Source organism: Mercenaria mercenaria, chromosome 1 (assembly GCF_021730395.1).
Source record: "Mercenaria mercenaria strain notata chromosome 1, MADL_Memer_1, whole genome shotgun sequence".
NCBI lineage: Eukaryota > Metazoa > Mollusca > Bivalvia > Venerida > Veneridae > Mercenaria > Mercenaria mercenaria.
Window position 1 is genome coordinate 82,994,499 of NC_069361.1, and position 21,101 is coordinate 83,015,599.

Genomic DNA, 21,101 nt, shown 5'->3' on the forward strand with positions numbered 1-21,101 from the left:
GCTCAGTGTATAAAAATAACTGTCAAATGCAGACATCTAAATTGGGTTTCCATCAAAATCAAATTACATTAATGCTATTTTATCTATACAGATGCCAAGGAAATAGATGTTACCACAGTTCAATCCACCTACCCTTGCCTATCTATGATGTAAATGGCTAACATGCCATATGTCAAACCCTGATCACATTCAGTAATTATCTTTGATATGAAAGTTCCTTGTTCACATATTATTTTTATCAGTATTAATGTGAAAACGTTTTGCTAGAATTAAATTTCTGTTGTTAATATTGTTATGGTTGTTTTGTGGAAACAAAAATTCTAAGATCTGACATTTGACTGGAAAAACAAACTAGATGTGTGTCCATAAGACAAGAGTGCCCTAAATCCTGTCACTGTATGCATATTTTTAACTAAAGCTCTGTGAAATCCCTATCCCCACACAGGGTGCACAAGTTTACATGCTGAATACTTTTTTAGATATGCAGAACACAAATTTTGATGGATGGATGGGCAAGGTCAAATCTAAGTGCAAGGAGAGCGGTGATCTAGTGGTTAAGGTGTCGGCTGCTTAACCAGGGGGGTTGTGGGTTCAATCCCCACTGGGGTCACGACCATGCCTTCTCATATGACACCAGTATTGGCGAGAGTGGTTCAAATAAGTTTGAAGCTTTCATCACAATCGAGATAAAATAAATCAGAATTAAACAAATATAAGTGCACCTTGGATTGACCAACCACAAGAAGCATATGTCTTCAGGAATAATACCGATTTCAAATACTCTTGCTTCAATAATACTCAGCATTTTGCCTAACAAGGTCTTCGAATCACTCTGATAAATGCCCTCTTTAGCATAGAAGTCTAGAAAGCATTACAATGCTATTACAAATACAATATGTATGAGCAAGATAAACTTTCTGCATAGGTTTTTCATTCATTTAAAGTGACTCATTCATTGTAGAAGAAAAACATTTCTTTTATTTGTTCAAACATTTTGATAAAATATTTATATTGACATTGAGAAATAGCAAACAAAGTGAAAACGGAACTGAAATTTGTAAAAAAGATCCTACTTAGTTGATCTGGTTCATCACTTCGAAAGTGCTTTACAAAGAAATTTGCATAATTTTCATTTTACAAAAACAAAGTTTTCAAAATATTTTAAGACAATCTTTTTGCCATAAAAACTGTAAGTCCCCTATACACTTATTTTCACTTTAAAATTCTTTTTACACTACCACATTTTTTTATTTTAGTATTTTTACTGCTAAACATTTTTAACCAGCATTTTTGCTCCTACGAAGGAGAAACTTTGATATTCCCAGACACAAACTAATAGAGCACCATTACAGTGCAAGTACCATTAAGCCACCAGTGCCATTAAGACTAAAATTTCATTATCACATCTAAGACATGATAAGTGAATGACTGACATATGTATTAATGACTCTAATGACTGCTACACTCAGCAACATTTAAACAAGAGCTTGTAGAACACGAAATGCCCCCATTGATGCATTCAGTAACTGCACAAGGAACAGAAATTATTTGGTCACTGCACTGGACATTTGACGTACTGACCTCAAATCAATAATCATAGGTCATTTACCAGTCATAAGTGACCTCCATATCAAAGTGATCTTAAACAAAGCATTATGCAGTTATTTGGCAAAAAAAGTTCTATTGTTCTGGGTCAATGTGACCTTGACCTTTGACCTACTGATCTCAGGGGTCATCTGCTGGTCAAGATCAACCTCCCTATCAAGTTTTGTGATCCTAGGCCTAACCATTCTCAAGTTATAGTCCAGAAATGGTTTAACTGTTCTGGGTCACTGTGACCTTGAACTTTGACCTACTGACTTCAAAATCAATAGGGGTCATCTGCTGGTCATGATCAACCTTCCTATTAAGTTTTGTGATCCTAGGGCCAAGTGTTCTCAAGTTATCGCCCGGAAACAGTTTAACTGTTCCGAGTCACTGTGACCTTGATCTTTGACCTACTGACCTCAAAATCAATAGGGTTCATCTGCAGGTCATGATCAACCTCCCTATCAACTTCCATGATCCTAGGCCCAAGTGTTCTTGAGTTATCATCTGACAACCGATTGGTCTACATAACGACCGACATCTGCAGGACAATATACCCCTCCTTCTTTGAAGGGGGGCATAAATATACAAGACAACATTCAACTCAATGGCAGCATCTATGATGTAAAAGCCTCTGAAGGTCAAATCCCTACAGATCCTTTTACAAATTCTACAGAAGTCATTCGCACACTGGTTTAGTCACTATGGCACATTTCAAGTAGTGTTACATATCTTGATATTACCCTTCTCCAAGCAAAGGTTGGGGGTCTAGGTATAACCACAGACCTTCCACAAGCCTGTGTTATAGCTTTCTAAGGAATTTAGCTCTGTTTAAACTTACTATAGTGAGGGGCAAATGATTCCAAGTAAATTACATAAAGGCCCCTTGTACAGTTCCAAAATACTGATAGTTGCTGAAAAATGCACATTAGATTTTCAATTCGGCAGCATTCTTACATTACAGACCAAAATTTAACTAACTCACCTTTAAGTTTTGCCCATCAAAAGGTAATGACCCACTGACTAGTGTATATAAGATAACTCCTAAACTCCATACATCTACCTCGGGACCATCGTATTTTTTGCCTGTGAAGAAAAAGAAGCAATTGAAAGCCTGTTACATAACATGTGATCCCTGATTATTATATGGTGTATACAGCATTATATATATTGACTATTTCACATAGTATCCTAGAATACACTTGTCTTTTGCCAATATTTTCTGGCAGTATTTGAAGATCAATGTATACAACTAAAATAAATATCAACGAAACTAAGTCTTTAAATTCTAAAGTTGAATTTTTTTTCAATTTATATAAAATTGGTTGCAGTTTGCTACCAACCTTAAAAGAAATGAAGAATATTATCTACTATTTTCATATTATTTACTACCAGCCTTAACACAGAGAAAATGGCGAAAATTATCTATTATTTTCATGTTAAATATTCCTTTTCTATACAAGTAATGTACTGGACCTCCACATAACTAAAATATGTATGTTGCTTTAAATGGTCTTAAATGAAATGTTTTCACTACAAACCCTGAAAAAGTTCTGGTGCTGCATAAGGCGGACTACCACAAAATGTGTCTAATTTGTTCCCAGGTACAAATTCATTACTAAAGCCAAAATCTGCAATCTTGATGTTCATATCGGCATCTAATAACAGATTTTCAGCCTGTAATAAGAAAATAAGCGTTTAGCTAATTACCACTTACATACCTGTAATAAACATTAAAATGGCTTATTTATAGAACATTACCTGCAGGTGTAGATTAACACAGTTATAAAAGAGATTAAGATAGGTACATTAATGTTGAACAAAATATAACAAGCTTAAATCTGCTGACTTTTAACAGCATGGATTAATTTTAAGTAAATTATTTATGCACATTTTTAGATGACGTCAGATACTGATAAATCAAAATAATGTGCATAGTGACAAATTGAGTTATTTCAAATATATGTTGTATGTCTTTCGTATGGGAAACTCTTTACACAAAAGCAATATACTCGTCAGAGCAGCTTAAACATGGTCTTCATTAGCTAGTGGTCTTTCTTCACAAGTCTAAACAAATTATAGATGGTTGATCAGAAACTGGTGAACTTCAGGGTCAAGTGGTCTCTATTCAAACAGTTTTTTTTGCAAGTTTTGTACATGAATGAAAACAAAAATTAACGTATCTGTTACAATACTTACTTTTAAATCTCTATGGACTATATTCTTTTGATGACAATACTGAACTGAGGATATAATCTGAAAGAAAATTAAAGCAAAGTTTAACATAGATTGCTATTCCTTAAACCTTTACCCTGCTAAATTTCTAAAATGAACTGGTCCATCATTCAATTTGGGAAACACCACTTATTATTCACAGGGATGTTCATTGAAAATTTAAAGACTGAATATCTGCGCAGGCTGATCACGATCTGCACTGTTAATGCAGGCTAAAGGTTAATATCATTTTAAACTGTATTTTAATTATGTTACAAATTTTATAACTGTCAGTTAACTCTTGGATTCTGTACCAGTACTTTATGTAACAGACTAGTGTCTTCAACCTGACTCAATTCAAAGATAGGATCCGACATAAAAGTATTGTGCCTTGCATATGGGATCCAATTCATGGGCTCTTAAGTAGTTGTCTTGTTAAAACTTGAAATTCAATTCAAAGAAAATGTAACCAATTTTGGCCACAAGATGACAAAAAGAAGTCAGCACTTGTCTTCTATATCTTATTTCATGGCATACAATGTATGAAATAAATCTGCATTTTAATATATCACAATGAGGACAAAACAATACTGAGGTAATTTTCATCAACTGAGTGAACCCAGGTCTAGGTTTGTGGCTAAATAATATTTCCTTTTAAGGTATTTCTTAAATACTTCTTATAACTTGTATTAGCAACCTGTAACAAATTCATAGTTTCACTCTGTGTGGTATTATAATTCTTCCCACCTGCCATCACTACTATGACAAACACACAGAACATCATTTCACACAGTGGCAAAAACTGCAATTTTCTAAATACTGTAACATCATTCAAATTCTGCGGGTATGAAATTGTATGGTATCTGTAAAGGACAGCTATTTCATGGGGATACAGATAGTGGATTTCATGTTTTGAACACTACATGCATGGGCATTTTAATTTTTTCCTTGGAGATTAAATTTTGTGGAATGAATTCTTCAGTATTACGATTTATGAACTGCATTACCAAAATTAAATCGCCTTATAATTGAGTGTTTAATTAATGAAGCACCTGCTCACAAAAATGTTATATCCCTGATCATGCATTATAAAACAATTTTGCAATCTAAATGCAGAAGTCTATTAACAAAACCTTGCAACAAGTGCTCTATAGGAAATCAATGCTAAAAGCCAGGACATGAACTAAATCAATAGACACAAGTAAAAGCACCTGCTCTTTATCAATTATAAAACGGACATAAAATTATCACCATCAGCGTTGCAGATGATAGCAATGTCAAACTACTTATTACTACTTTTGCACCCATAAAAAAATCAAAGAGACCAACTTGCTAACCTTCTGTCAACTTGCATACTTTGCAACAACCTAGAAATTTGTGAAATCAATTAATTTTGCAAGCACAAACTTTTGTGCTTTATGCAAAAGCGACAACTTTGTTGGGAAACAAATTCTTGATGTCAAATTTTAGAAATAAAATACATGAAAAATTGCCTATTCATCTGGATTTTATTTCGTAAATTGACCCAACCACAAAATTTAGTCCTCCACCTCTGATTCATGTGGGGAAGTTGGCAGTTACTTGCGGAGAACAGGTTTGTACTGGTACAGAATCCAGGAATACTGGTTAGGTTAACTGCCCGCCGTTACATGACTGAAATACTGTTGAAAAACGGTGTTAAACCCAAAACAAACAAACAACAAAATTTAGTCCCCAACTACTATTAAATAATTTCACAACAGGTTTTGATAATCTCATTTTGATCTACTTCTTTGTATTTTCTTATCATTTAGAAATGAAACAGAACTGGATAACATCTATAATTATTTACAACTTCCTATTCTTAGTTTTTGTGATCACTTTTATTTATCAAAAGATGCTGATACAATAAAGAACCTATTTCAGCCAATAATAGAGTCTTTTTTTACTTTCAGTTTTCAATACAACTTTATGATAGTGGCAGAGTAGAAATGAGCTGCGCCATGAGAAAACCTACATAGCCCATTTGCCATCAGCATGGATCCAGACCAGCCTGCGCATCTGCGCTGTCTGGTCAGGATCCATGCTGTTCACTAACAGTTTCTCTAATTGCAATAGGCTTTGAAAGCGAACAGCATGGATCCTGACCAGACTGCGCGGATGTGCAGGCTAGTCTGGATCCATGCCAGTCGCAAATGCACTATGTTGGTTTTCTCATGGCGCGGCTCAAATAATGTACCAGCTGTAGCAACACTGAAGGGTGGATCCAAGTATAATGTTAATCAAGATTCAAGAACAACCTGTTGCTTTTTTGTTGTTTTTAGTTTGTCATTCTAACTACATGGTTGAGGACATTAAGGTTAAAATTACATAACGCAAGGCTTTCAAATGAAGTCTGAGAGACTTCTAGTAAACAAGAGGACCATGATGGTCCTGAAGCGCTCACCTCTTCCCACATGACCCAGTTTTGAGTATGACGTCGTTTTTTCTATTATTTGACACAGTGACCTAGTTTTTGAGCTCATGTGACCCTAGAGAGGTCACAAGGTTTTTCTATTTCAAGACCTACTGACCTAGTTTTTGATCACAGTTGACCCAGTTTCAAACTTGACCTATATATCATCAAGATAAACATTCAGACCAACTTTCATACAGATCCCATGAAAAATATGGCCTCTAGAGAGGTCACAACGTTTTTTCATTATTTGACCTACTGACCTACTTTTTGAAGGCACGTGACCCACTTTCAAACTTGACCTAGATATCATCAAGATGAACATTCAGACCAATTTTTATGGAGATCCATTCACAAGTATGGCCTCTAGAGAGGTCACAAGGTTTTTCTATTTTTAGACCTACTGACCTAGTTTTTGATCGAACGTGACCAAGTTTCGAACTTGACCTAGATATCATCAAGATGAACATTCAGAACAACTTTCATACAGATCCCATGAAAAATATGGCCTTTAGAGAGGTCACAAGGTTTTTCTATTATTTGACCTACTGACCTAGTTTTTGACGGCACGTGACCCAGTTTCGAACTTGACCTAGATATCATCAAGGTGAACGTTCTGACCAATTTTCATGAAGATCTTGTGAAATATATGGCCTCTAGAGAGGTCACAAGGTTTTTCTATTTTTAGACCTACTGACCTAGTTTTTGAAGGCACGTGACCCAGTTTCGAACTTGACCTAGATATCATCAAGGTGAACATTCTGACCAATTTTCATGAAGATCTTGTGAAATATATGGCCTCTAGAGAGGTCACAAGGTTTTTCTATTTTTAGACCTACTGACCTAGTTTTTGATGGCACGTGACCCAGTTTTGAACTTGACCTAGATATCATCAAGATGAACATTCTGACCAACTTTCATAAAGATCCCACAAAAAATGTGACCTCTAGAGTGGTCTCAACCAAAAGTTTATGGACGCACGCACGGATGGACGACGGACACTGCGTAATCACAAAAGCTCACCTTGTCACTATGTGACAGGTGAACTAAAAATCAAAATGAAATGCAGAAATATAAAGTTGATAAATCATCATAAATGATGCTCAAGCATACAATCAGAACTCACATATAGACAAATCAGACCAAAATCAAGGATAGAAAATTAACCAATTTATTGTTTTGCTACTTAATTCTTAATATGATTATTCATCAGATGAAACAAAGGAACATTAATCCCAAGATTATAATTTATATACCAATTTAATAACAAAATCTCAAGAGCATTAATGAACAATAATCATGAACATATTTTACGAGCACAGAAGCTGTGAAGCACAAAACAAAGGCAAACATTTTATTTCTTTGTGTTTCAGTCAGATATTTCAAACATTAACACATGCTGCTTTATGGTGACCTGGTTCTTAAAGAAAAATCATTACTAGCAGACCTCTAGGCCTATATTATCAGAGATTCAATAAACAGTCAAGTTGTCTCACTCCAAAATCAATTTGCTGAAGAAACAACAATATTACAGACTATGATTATTACAGAATGTTTTTTTATTTACTTCACCTATTTTGTCTGCTCTACTTTCTTAAATAATGTTCAAATTGACCAATTTCACAAAAACAACAGACTAATCATAAGAGATCTTAAAAGGCCATCAACCAATCATGCATTGATTATCGGATGAAGAATGCAGTGTATGACATACTGACATGCACCTACCTCAGACCAGAAACAAACCTTAATTGCATTTCAAACATAGACAAACTAATATATTTTACGACAGCTTATCAAAAGGAAAAAACATATCTTTAAAAGTTCTCTGGCAATGTCTTTGATCTATCTGTGAACTGATTTGTGATTCTTTCAACATTCAGCTCAATCCAACATTTCCTTAGGAAAGTTTTCATTTATTTCAACATACAGAATATTCCAATAAAATCTGTAGAAAGATCCCTTGGAAGCATAGAATGCAACCAAGACTTTTCTGTTCAAACACATCAACATTTACCTCATAGACAGCTAATTAGTCACTGATGTAAAACCTGGTATCTTAGTTAAGAAACAACTTGTACTTGTATACAGACAAATAACCTACAACAATGCTCTAGAAAAATGACAAATACATAATATGTTTTAATCCCAGGTACCATTACAAAATTAATGAGACTGTGCAAGAAAATTGATGTATCTTTCCTTAAATGTCAAAATTCTAAATTTCACTACTAAATTCTTAGTAAAGATTCTACATTTCTAGGAAATGCCAGACAAAACCAATCTTAACAGAAAGATCATTTTACCAACGCTTCATGCTGTTTCTCCAAGCAATACAGTCCATGAACTTAGCTCTTTTCAAGACACAAATGTTACCATAGTCAATAACTTTGGCACTATGAATATCAAATAATGTCTGGTAAATCAGCTTACAACATTCAGATAAATATACCCGAAAGCTGAATGTTTAACCTTTACCCACCTAAATTTCTAAAATGGACTGGTCCATCATTCAATCTGGGCAGTACAATTGATTATTCAAAGAGGTGTTCACTGAAAATTTACTGACTGAATAGCGAACAGTGCAGACTAACATCAGCTTTAATATTTCAATCAAAAGAATAAGTAAGAATGTGTGTGCAGTGAAATACTATTATCAGATTTTATTACATAAAATAAAGCAATGAGGTCAGGAATCATCCTAGGTCAAAATTTTAGAGAGAAGTGACTTCTCCCTCCACAGAATTTAGAGAGAAATCAAGGAATTTAAAGAGAAGATTTGGCATAGTATTCAGTTTCCCGCCTATATATCCACTTTCTATGAGTCTTGCTAGATAACTTATAAACAGTAATTATTTAAGGAAATTGAATATTGCATTATTATTTTCATGAATTTCTAAATAAAGTACAAACTGAGCTATGAAAAAGTCGCCTTTAAATTTTTATCCGAAATATACACGTCTGAAACTCGTACATTTATCAGATCAAAACGCTGTGAAAATTTTCATTCATGTTTCGATTCTCGTGCTTTAATAATGCCCGATTCTTGCACCAACTTGTTCAGATTTATACATTTAATTGATTTTTTTATTAATCTTTTCGAAAATGATGCCAAACTTGTAGATATTGGCGATCTTTTTACAATATTTTGTACAGCAGTTCAGATGTCTGCGGAATCGTTTTTTATCCGTAGCGCCCGAGCAATTCATTTACAGAAATTGGCCGTATTTGAAATAATTTTTGAAGTATTTTTTAATAAAATCAAGAAATAATAAACAATTGATGCATATGATCATGCACTAGTTAAGTTTATCGGCTTTTTGCATGCCGATTGAGAATTTTCAAAATGGCGGCGGCTTAAAATATCATTGATTAACTACAGTCGGATAACAACGCTACGATTGACTGAAGTTTGACAGGCCAGTAGGCGTGGTTGACCATGGATTTATCAGTAAATTAATATAGAATATGCATCAAGTTTTACAACTTTAAATAAACAGATGACAACACTCTGAAAAACTCGGCAATTCAGATTTCACCCGGAGGCAATAATTAGGCGAAGTGGCAGACTTTACAGCGACAATACCGCTCAAATCGCCTTGTAGGACGATCCCTGAAGGTCTAATCAACATGTCCAAAAAAAAACAGGTTCAGCAGTTTTTTTGTGGGAAAACAACACTGTTCCATTATAAAGACGTAACATCTGTATGGTCCGTTTGTGTCAGTCTGTTTCCTATACATGCTTATCTCTGTTTTGTTGTGTTTTTTTTAAAGATGCCTAGCATAGTAAATTCATAGCAAAAAGTTAGGGCTGGTAAGGGAACTAAAGGATGAGTTTGGTATCCTGTACCCTTCTTCATTTTTATTTTTCGTTCTTACCTGTCTAAACTTTGCCCTAGCTTCTTTTTCTTTCATTCTACCATGTGCTACTAAGTAATCGAACACTTCCCCTGCAAAAAGACAATAACATTTCAATTCCAAAACTTGGCAAGGGATAATTTGCATTTCAGAAATAGAAACAAATGCATTATTAATAACATAGAAAGCTGTCAACTTGAATCAGACCTGTCATTATTTTAGAAATAACATATCCAATATAAACTGTTAAGGTAGTTCTGCAGGTTCGGATCAAATTACAAGTCTGGGAGCTTACTAGTTTTGTGAGTTACCCAAACATGTAAAACATCTAAATCGTAGTACCTTCTGTTCACGACTGAATATTTTTTTATCTTAACACGCAGTACAAGAAATTAATGTAATAGATAAATGCTCTTTACAACACCAAAAAAAAAAATGACATTAAACTTACCCCCACTTGCATATTCCATGACTAAATATAACGTCTTTTCTGTTTCTATAACTTCAAAGAGTTTGACTGAAATGAAAAAATCATAAAATATCTGTAAGTACATGATCAGTATCACACGCAAACAAAATTACATTGGTACATGTGCAGTAAAAATTTAAAATGCAAATGGACTAGTGTGTTATCAACAGCTGTGCCAGTACAGTATTACAACAATTCTTGGGCAAGCCAGAAAGTGGCCTGTATCTGCAGGTGGTCTTTATAATAAAGTTGTTCTATGCAATGAAGTAAATCTGAAATGAGATTTGTGGTATCTGGAGCATTTATGTCTCTTTTAAAAGAGGTTTAAAGTTCATGTTTGACTGCATCAAACAGCCTCAAGGAGATAGTCTAAGACATATTTGATGACTGAAAGTGCACACATGGAAGTAATATACGCACACAAAATTAACTCTAAATATAGCCATCTACAAAAATGCAATCTTCAGTCTGTCTCCACAGTGTGAACAACATATTGGTTATCTAAATGTCAATGGGTTAAAGCATGGCTGATTTTCATTGTGCTGTCTCTGTTTTACCTACGTTTCCACAATAAACAGGTACTATTTCCTAAACGCATCCATAATTCTTTATAACACTTCATAAAGCCTTAATGCGAAGAAGGCGAAGTCTTCTTCACTCAGATCGACCAGTTGCAACAGCCCTGGGTAAGGCAAGGAAAATAAATTGATCTTATTATGAATTCTTTACTGTTATATTTTGCTATTTATTATTTTCAAACCAATTTTACAAATTCAATGAAGAAGCTTGTATTACCTTGATGGTAAGCACTTACCTATATTTGGATGGTCTAACATTTTCATTATTCTAACTTCCCGAAATAACTGAAATGAAAAAGACATATTTTAGATTATCCTAGTATGAGCAAAACCAAACAAATTGGTTCAGAAATAACAAAGTTCAAAAGTTACCACAAAGCAATAGCATGTATTCCAGAGTGGAACCAGGAACAATGTTCAAACAGTATATTGACTCTAAGTCCATGTACCAGGTATCCAACAGCTACACGATACCAATGGCTACCACGTCCATTATGAATATTATCATTGCCACAATGCACCCTCTTAACAAACTTGTGCCATGACAGATGGCAATATCTCATATGAACATAAAGCGCCACCTTGGAGACTGGGCCTCCTAGGAAAGCTAGTCTTGTATCCATAACTCACTGGTGCCTCCACTTTCTGTCACTGTATGGTCATAATGTTACTTGTGGACTACTTAATTTTTCAAATTACCATGGAATGGAATAGTGGGTTGAGTTAGGGTAAGGATACTATGAAAGAGTAAAACAAATATTTTGTACATTATATATATTCCTTTTTTTGAGGTTGTGGGGCAGGAGGACCCAAGGAAAAAAATCTCAAGTTGCGCAACATTCTTAACAACTTTCATGACTTAAGGTAAAGTACTTTTTGATATACATGCTACGCAAACTTATCCGCCATCAATGCATCTTTTGACTAAGTCAAAGGGCCATAATTATAAGTTATAACCCTGACTGTAATCCCAAACAAAAGCACAGGTTCACAACTGAACATGCTGACTCTAGGTCAAATACTTCTTCAGATACAACACAAACTAGAAGATGCTTTTGTAAAAAAGCGCATGTCTCTCCCCCAATGCATAGTCCTATAGGCAAGAAGTCAACAGGGGACAGGAGCAAAAGTCAAAGAGACACTGATGGTTGGCTGCAATAGGGATCATCTACTTGGCATGTCCAATCATCCCACTAAGTTTCAACATTCTGGGCCTATGAATTGGAAACTGTTTTCCATGTTCAGGCCACTGTGACCTTAACCTTTGATCAAGTGGCCCATAAATCAGTAGGGGTCATCTACTCTGCATGTCCTATCATCCTACTGAGTTTCAACATTCTGGGTTAAGTGGTTCTCAAGTTATTGATTGGAAAGAGTTTTCTATGTTCAGCCCCATGACCTTGACCTTTGATTGAGTGACCCCAAAAACAATAGGGATCATGTACTCTGTAAGTCCTATCACCCTATGAAGTTTGAAGGTTCTAGGTCAAATGGTTCTCCAGTCATTGACCGAAAATGGATTTTCATGTTCTGTCCACTGCAACCTTGACCTTTAATAGAGTGACCCCAAATTCAATAGGGGTCATCTACTCTGCATGTCCAATCAGCCTAAAAAATTTCAACTTTCTGGGTCAAGTGGCTCTCAAGTTATTGATCAGAAATGGTTTTCCACATTCAGGTCCCTGACCTTGACCTTTAATAGTGACCCCAAAATCAATAGGGGTCATCTACTCCGCATGTCTAATCATCCTATGAAGTTTCAACATTCTGGGTCAAGTAGTTCTCAAGTTATTGATCAGAAATGGTTTTCCATGTTCAGGCCCCTGTGACCATGACCTTTATCAGAGTGACCCCAAAATCAATAGGGGTCATCTACTTTGCATGACCAATCATCCTATGAAGTTTCAACATTCTGGGTCAAGTGGTTCTCATGTTACAGATTGTAAATCGATTTCCATGTCCAGGCCCCTTTGACCATGACCGTTAACAGAGTGACCCCAAAATCAATAGGGGTCATCTACTCTGCATGACTAATCATCCTATTAAGTCTTAACGTTCTGCGTCAAGTGGTTCTCAAGTTACTGATCGAAAATGGTTTTCCATGTTCAGGCCTCTGTGACCATGACCTTTAACAGAGTGACCCAAAAATCAATAGGGGTCATCTATTCTGCATGACCAACCATCCTATGAAGTTTCAACTTTCTGGGTCTAGTGGTTCTCAAGTGACTGACCGGAAATGGTTTTCCACATTCAGGTCCCTGTGACTTTGACCTTTAAAGAGTGACCCCAAAATCAATAGGGGTCATCTACTCTGCATGTCTAATCATCCTATGAAGTTTCAACATTCTGGGTCAAGTGGTTTTCAAGTTATTGATTGGAAATGGTTTTCCATGTTCAGGCCCCTGTGACCTTGACCTTTAACAGAGTGACCCCAAAATCAATAGGGGTCATCTACTTTGCATGACCAATCATCCTATGATGTTTCAACATTCTGGGTCAAGTGGTTCTCAAGTTATTGATCAGAAATGGTTTTCCATGTTCAGGCCCCTATGACCTTGACCTTTGATGGAGTGCCCCCAAAAACAATAGGGGTTGTCTACTCCATAAGCCCTGCCACTCTATGAAGTTTGAAGGTTCTAGGTCATATGGTTCTCCAGTTATTGATCAGAAATGAAGTGTGACTGACGGATGGACAGGACAAAAACAATGTCTATTGAGAGGTTTGGGGGGGGGGGGGGGGGGGGGGGGGGGAGAAGACATAATTCATCAGGATGGACAATGGCAAATCTTGTGTATATGGATGGGGGAGTTAAGGGAACAAAAACTTACCCAAAACTCACAGATTGTAATTACTCATTACTAAACTTACTAAAAGTTATTTTTATCTCAACTATTCACTTTTCATTTACATAAAATAACAGCCTAAACTGAAATATACCAGGAAGTACATAGTACAGATTTCACTTGACTGAACACCAAATGAATTTCAAGATTAAATGAATTAACATTCAACTGAGAAAATAAAGGTTCACAAATACCTCTTAACAGTTCTAGGCAAAACTCATTTCCAAAATCAAATCAATGTAACATTAAGTCAGCAGTTTCTAACTACAGTGAAATCAATTTGTTCTACATGGGACGGAAACTGCATTTAACTTTAATTTTCAGCTTCATTTGTATTCTGAAAACAGTCCCGAGTTTAAGACCATAATAGGCACATATAGTGCAAATTAGTACAAAGGGTAAAAATTTATCATACATCTATTTGTTAGGTTTAACATCACAGGTCATATGGCCACTTTCCAGCTTTCTGATGGTGGATTTTGTTTCGTGTTCAGTCAATTTTTCGACAACAGTATTCCAGTTTTGTAACAGTGGGCAGTTAAATGTGTACCATTACTACCCAATAAATGCCAACTTTCCCTATATATGAATCAAAGGTGCAGGATAAATGATTTTAGACACAATGTCTTTTATCAATTATCACTGAGAACATACGCCTTGTCCTGGGATCAAACTGTCAACCCTGCCATCCATAGATCTACACTTTCCCTACTGATCTAGACTGGCTCCCTACTGATCTAAGCTGGCATAGTTTTGATAATGTAAGACTCAGTCGCCCCTCCTGGCATTATTTCAGGCGTGATCGGGCACACCGACAGAACCCAAAGCCAGCTGGCTTGCTTCCTCATATAAAAGAATTCTACATCTCTACTAGGTTTCAAACTCACAGCAATTAGGGGCTAGTGATTCAGAGTCAGTGACCTTAACCGCTCGGCAACAAACACCCAATTATCATGCATATCTTCCCTTTGTGTGTCTATTGTTGTATTTAACAGATAATTAACAGTTTTGTTAATATACATACCTTTTGGAGACTTGATGGGTTGAGCTGTGTTTTGTCTATGATTTTTATGGCAACCTGAAGTAAAAAGCAATAAAGGTAAGAAACAATTTCACTTTAACACATTCATGAAATGTAATTTGAAAAAGATTATTAATGCTGTGAATCATTCAACTGATTAACAGAAACAATCCTTAAGAACATAGTTAATCATAATAATTAATATACATATTACAGGTATAACAGAACATCAGGCAAGGATGCTTTGAAATTATTTTTACAGGTATTAGGTCATTCAATGTTACCAATACATGATCACTGGACTATACTTATAGTCCTGAATTTTTATAAGTACTTGAAGATATATATACTGCTGTTGATTGGGTACATGCACTGAAAATAATTATTTTACTCAAATGTTTTCAGGACATGTGTACTTTAATCTTCTCAACTTCCTGAATTCTGTGAAGAATCTCTATAATAGTACCAGTAATACTGTCTTGTACATAAAACTAAATACAATGTTGTCTCTATCCCAAGAGACGAATACATTATACCCGGTGTACAAATGCGACATTCCCAAAATTAATTTTTCTTCCAAGAACTTGGTGCAAGGTGCAGTATTCTATCCAGTCAATCATTTTATGTTAGTTTGCTATCATTATTTATTGTTATAATTATACAGACTGAGAGAGAATCTTTACTTTTTGCCTTATTCAAACTTCTTTGAACAAAAGCCCTTTATGTTAAACCAAGGAAATTCAGTTCAGTTCAGATCAACTCTAAATAAGCTGAAAGCTCCTGTACATACCTATGTTCAATCAACCAGTTTATACTGGGTCAAAAGATGAGTCATATTTCATATAAATATCTGTACTACTATCTATAAAGAACTACAACTGAATATACATGTACAGGTTTCATGGCAGTCTGAACTGTCATCAAATTTTAATTAATGTAACCCCCACTGACACATTAACTGCTACATTTAATGGGGCAACATTCACAACCTCAAATAATATCAGTGAATAGATATTTAGATTTTCAAATCAAAATTTAATAATTAATGCAGTACAATCAAACAAAATTAAAATACAGTGCCATGTTCTAAATACAGTGCCATGTTCTATCAATACAAGAGTGGTAAAAGAAGACATAACCATGACAGAGAGCTGGTTTAAACCAAAGTCTCATTGCAAGTTTTCAACATTACAAGATCATCCCCGTCTTAAAAGCTTATAATGGTTGAGAACTGACTGACTTTCATGGACTTTATTTTATGGGCCAATCTATGAAAATCCCGATGAACAAATAGAATTCCAAATCATACCACGTTTAAAACGTGATATACAAAAATTGGTATCCCCATGAAATAGCGGTTTTAGCCGACACCACAAAATTCAATGCCCACACAATTAAATGATTTTACAGAAATTGTGACAAACAAAAATATATTAACATGGCTGTGACTAAATACAGTGTTGGTGAGCCTGTGATATATTACAGACTCCGGTATATACCGTATTAACTAAATTTGAACAAAAATACCTTAAATGTACCAGTATATATTTTGTAACCATGGTGATTCTAACCCTAACCTTTAGTCAGTATATTATGCACATTATACAGGGATATAAATTAACACTCAGACCCTATTAGCCAACTGGGCTCCTTACAGGCAAATTCTAGGGGCCCAGCCTAAAAGTTAGGGGCCCAGCTATTATTAGCGGAAATATATACTAACAGCGGTTTAGATCGACATACTTAATAATAAGTCTTGTAATTTGCTTCCTGCCAAAATACATGAATTTCTTAAATATAATTACAGAACACTCATCAAACTCACACTGAAAAGGAAAGTTGTAATCAACCAGTGCATGACATGTTCTAAATATAGGACACAGCCTCTCAAACACAGACGCACTTAAAGTTTGAATGATTTTTGCAGCACTAGATGATTTGGGTTGTTTATGGGCATTTTGATAGAGGCTGCACGCTTATGGACATCTGAATTCTAGTATTTTGTTACATTGTCGAGTTACAGGACTCGCAATTACGAAATTATTACTTGTACAAAAAGTACAAACCATGTTGCGGTCGGTGTTCTATGCTGAGCCGCGGTCTGTTAACAGCCCATTTTTCATTAAAAGTCCTCATTAGCCTTTAGGTGTTTAAATAATCCTGATAATATTTCCTTTTGTCGCCGCGACCGGCCGTTCTAAGCTCTTTAACAACCTTCAATACCCTATGGGCGCAGCCATAATGTTAGTGACGGAGTAAATGATCCGCGTATTCCGATTGGTCATAGTATATATCGGTAATTTTGATTGGTCGATTTAAGTGACGTAGTTCATATTAATAAGACAGTCTCGGAAAAACCCAGAATAATTTATTGACATTAATAGGAGAATCCAAAGACATTCGCCGGCTGGGCGACTATTTTGGAAAACTGACTCGACCAGCTTCAAATCTGGTCGCACTGGGCGACTGGGCGAGTGTTAATTTATATCCCTGTTATACACTAAATGCGTGTGGACATGCAAAAAATGCGTTCCATTTGATATTTCCGCGCATGCGCAGAACGGCTGCACCAACTCTGCAATGAGAAACATTCTATTAACATTGGCTTCCTTAACCCTTACCCTGCTAAATTTCTATAATGGACTGGTCCATCTTTCAATTTGGACAGTACCATTGACTGTTAAAAGGGGTGTTTACCAAAGAGATACTGACTGAATGGCAAACAGTGCAGATCATGATCTACACTGGTCGCAAAGGCAGAAACAGTCGTGTCCAGCATAATATGGGTTAAAACGGAACTGGTACATTTTAGTGGTACAGCTGGGATAAATCGTGACCACCTTTTAAGCCAAAAACACTTCAGCCATACCTTAACATTTATCATTCCGGTTATACAGATACTGAAGGTGTCAAACAATAACCTAAGTAGACCGGTTAAAAATACCAGATACAAAAAAACTAAACAGACTTTCCCCTGTCCTAAATCTGTAACCTAGTCTTTCAGTCACATAATTATGCAGTTTTATATTTTGCAGTTATCAAACCGTGTACAACTGAGTACATAAATAACCCTTATGATAACACAAAAACATATTCTTAATCAAATATAGATCAGAAAACATTATAAATGCTGCATTAATGTAGTCAATTCCTGAGTAATACTGCTTCAATAAGAACATCAACTGTTTTCAGGTTGATCATAATCTAGCAGTAATGAGATAAACATTCTAGTACAAGACAAGTAGGCCAATATATTTGTTGGATCCTTCCTGTTACTGGATTTTGAACAGAAAGATGTAGGCAAAAAAACTCTAAACACATGTTAGAAATCTTTTACCCAAGTTATGAACTGCAGGTAGCATTATCCAGCTGAGTGCATCTAGTTTCAACGAAAAATTTCATTCATTTATTTTTTGCCTCCAAACCTATAACAATACTAAGTCTGGAGTGCCTGGCAGAGTACAAACTACTAACTTTGGTCCATAACGTCTGTCCAATTAGGCTGTCAGGCACCCATACCCAAATGTCAATGTCTGATTAATAAATAACTCAACTAGAAATACATTCTACATGTCCACAGGCAGAATGTCGAGCCTGCCAGCATCTTTGGCCTCTAAGTGTGACCTTGACCTTAGACCTAGGGACCTGCTTCTTGCGCATGACACTCCGTCTCATAAGTTGAAACTTCATGCCAAGTACATCATAATCACCATGCTGATTAAAAGAAATGCTCCTGACAATACTTCTAATTAGACCTTGACCTCTAACTGTGACCTTGACCTTTAGATAGGAACATGGTTTTGCGCATGACACTCCTTCATATTGAGGCAACATTCATGCCAATATAACAAATTGGTCCATGCATGTCAAAGTATGTCCGGAAAACTTCAATTGACCTTTGACCTCCAACTGTGACCTTGACCTTTAAGATAAGAACATGGGGTTTGCGCATGACACTCCTTCTCATTGAGGTAAACATTCATGCCAAATATAAACAAGATTGGTCCACGCAGGTCAGTTATGGTCCGGACAAAATCAGACGGATGCACATACACACGGACGGACGGACACACACACACACACAGACGGACGCAAGCACATACACTGACCCGCCAAAAGTGACGACTATATCGAGCTCACCGCAAGCGGGCTCGACAATAAACCATTGGAGGATGCTGTAACAATTTAAGACATGTACATTTCTGATTTTTCTAAATCAAAATATCTAAAACGTTCTTGAAACAGATCTGGCAATTGACATTCCAATACATCACATAATTATAAAGTTTAAAACCTATAATTTTCACAAACACAATACCATGTTTTTAGTTAGATTACATCATTTGACACTTAACAGCTTATCGGTTGGTAATCTTTATGGAAAATGTGGAATAAATAGGTTCATGTCAGACACAAATCAGGAACTATCCAATATGACATCAACCTTTAGGAAATTTCCTGTGGCAGAAAATAACAACAGAATATTAAGGAACTGGTTATTTTCTCTTCAATTTTTCACACTTGTTGTTTGTACCTCAAGTTGAAAAGTCAATGATTCTCAATGAAAAGAAAATATTTAGTAGAATACACATTATTGGGTTAGATTTTTTACCCTTTGTAAAAAGTCAATCAGGCTCAAGAAAAACAACAGCCCAAGGGCCCGTATAAGGCCATTATCTATCATAGGTTATCGATAAATCTTTTGTAGCAAAATATATATATTTATTATATACCTTTATAGTAAAACTAAATCTCTAAACACAACATTATGACAGGTTTAAGATATCAGCTTATAAACATGTATCTAAAAACCTCATTCCTATGACCTTATTTGAAGTTATTTCAGTCAAATTTATAACACAATTTTTACATCTCTGTAGTGTGGTATAGAGCACTTAGAATTACTTCATCTTTAAGTCAGCGTTCGACACTAACTTTTTTGCCAGGTATCCCGAAGGAATACCTGCTGGGAAATTTAGGAATCCCTGCTGAAAATTAGGAGTCCCTGATAACAAAATGTGGTAAGAACATGAAAAAAACTAAAATCTAACAAACACAACTGTTTACAGTACTAAATGTATTTTATTTCCACTTTATTTCCATTTTACATCAATGACAACAGTAGCTAGTATGACTTTTGCTGTAAAAGAATAATGCCATTTCTGTCCAAGTCCTCTTCCCCCTCATCTTCACTACTATCGCACTCCTCTGCCATTTGTTGTAGTTCGTCTAAATGTATGCCGCCTAGTTCATTCCCCCTTATAACCCCCTTATTTGTAATCATTTTTTTGACATAAAAAAAATTCCGAAAAGTCTCCCTTAAATAAAAAAAAAATTCAAAAAAAAAATTGTTCCGACCTACCTACCCTAATTTTTTGAGCATGTTACCAGATACAAAGATTTTTTAGGCCTTATTAATGCAACTCCCACAGACTTTATCTAAAACTAGTACATTGGTCATAACAGATTTTCTTAAACATTTCATATTTTAGTTGTTTTATTTTGCACATTGCCTAAAAGTGGGTGGGGTTTAGTGTTTGCATGCTTTTATTATCAGCAAATTCTTCTAAACAAGAGCTGCTTTGGCAACAGTGATAATATTTTTGGTAAATGCAGACGTTTTATTGGCTTTTTATTTTAGTTTGTACTAGAAAAATCTTGTAAGAAATGATAAAAATGTTCGAAAATGTCGGTCTAGAAAGCGAGTGACAAATACGAAAAACAAAAGTAACAGTTAAAGTTCTAGAACGGATAACTGTTTTAACTTTATTTTCTCATCATACCACGTATAATTTCTGCTTATTTAATTTGTTTTGCCCAAACAAAGCCTCGGCCAATGATAATAAATTTGTTATAGACCGTCACAGCCGACCGGCTCATGTAATCGTATCGAGCACACAAAATAATGGTACAAACACGATAATCTAAGGCTGCATTGTTTATCAATTAACTTGTAAACATTGATCAATAAACACCTTTGATAATGACATGGCATATTGTACTAAATACAAACCGCGAGATAAGCACGTGTCATTTGGCGCGTGGCGTGACTGACATCTGTCGGTAGCTAATTAACATACGACGCTCCGCCTACTG

The 21,101-nt window shown here is 35.5% G+C and overlaps 1 protein-coding gene across 9 annotated transcripts in view; it reads right to left on the reverse strand.

Annotated features, from left to right (window-relative positions):
• LOC123532198 (MAP/microtubule affinity-regulating kinase 3-like) overlaps positions 1-21,101 on the reverse strand; it is an 81,381-nt gene that overhangs the window by 43,065 nt on the left and 17,215 nt on the right. For all 9 annotated transcript variants that reach the window (XM_045313607.2, XM_045313581.2, XM_045313616.2 and 6 more), the window contains exons 3-9: positions 15,009-15,062; positions 11,377-11,425; positions 10,545-10,610; positions 10,115-10,185; positions 3,787-3,843; positions 3,129-3,264; positions 2,573-2,673 (exon numbers count right to left, since the gene is read on the reverse strand). In XM_045313607.2, coding sequence (XP_045169542.1) covers positions 2,573-2,673; positions 3,129-3,264; positions 3,787-3,843; positions 10,115-10,185; positions 10,545-10,610; positions 11,377-11,425; positions 15,009-15,062 — 534 coding nt within the window. The remainder of the gene's footprint in view (positions 1-2,572; positions 2,674-3,128; positions 3,265-3,786; positions 3,844-10,114; positions 10,186-10,544; positions 10,611-11,376; positions 11,426-15,008; positions 15,063-21,101) is intronic.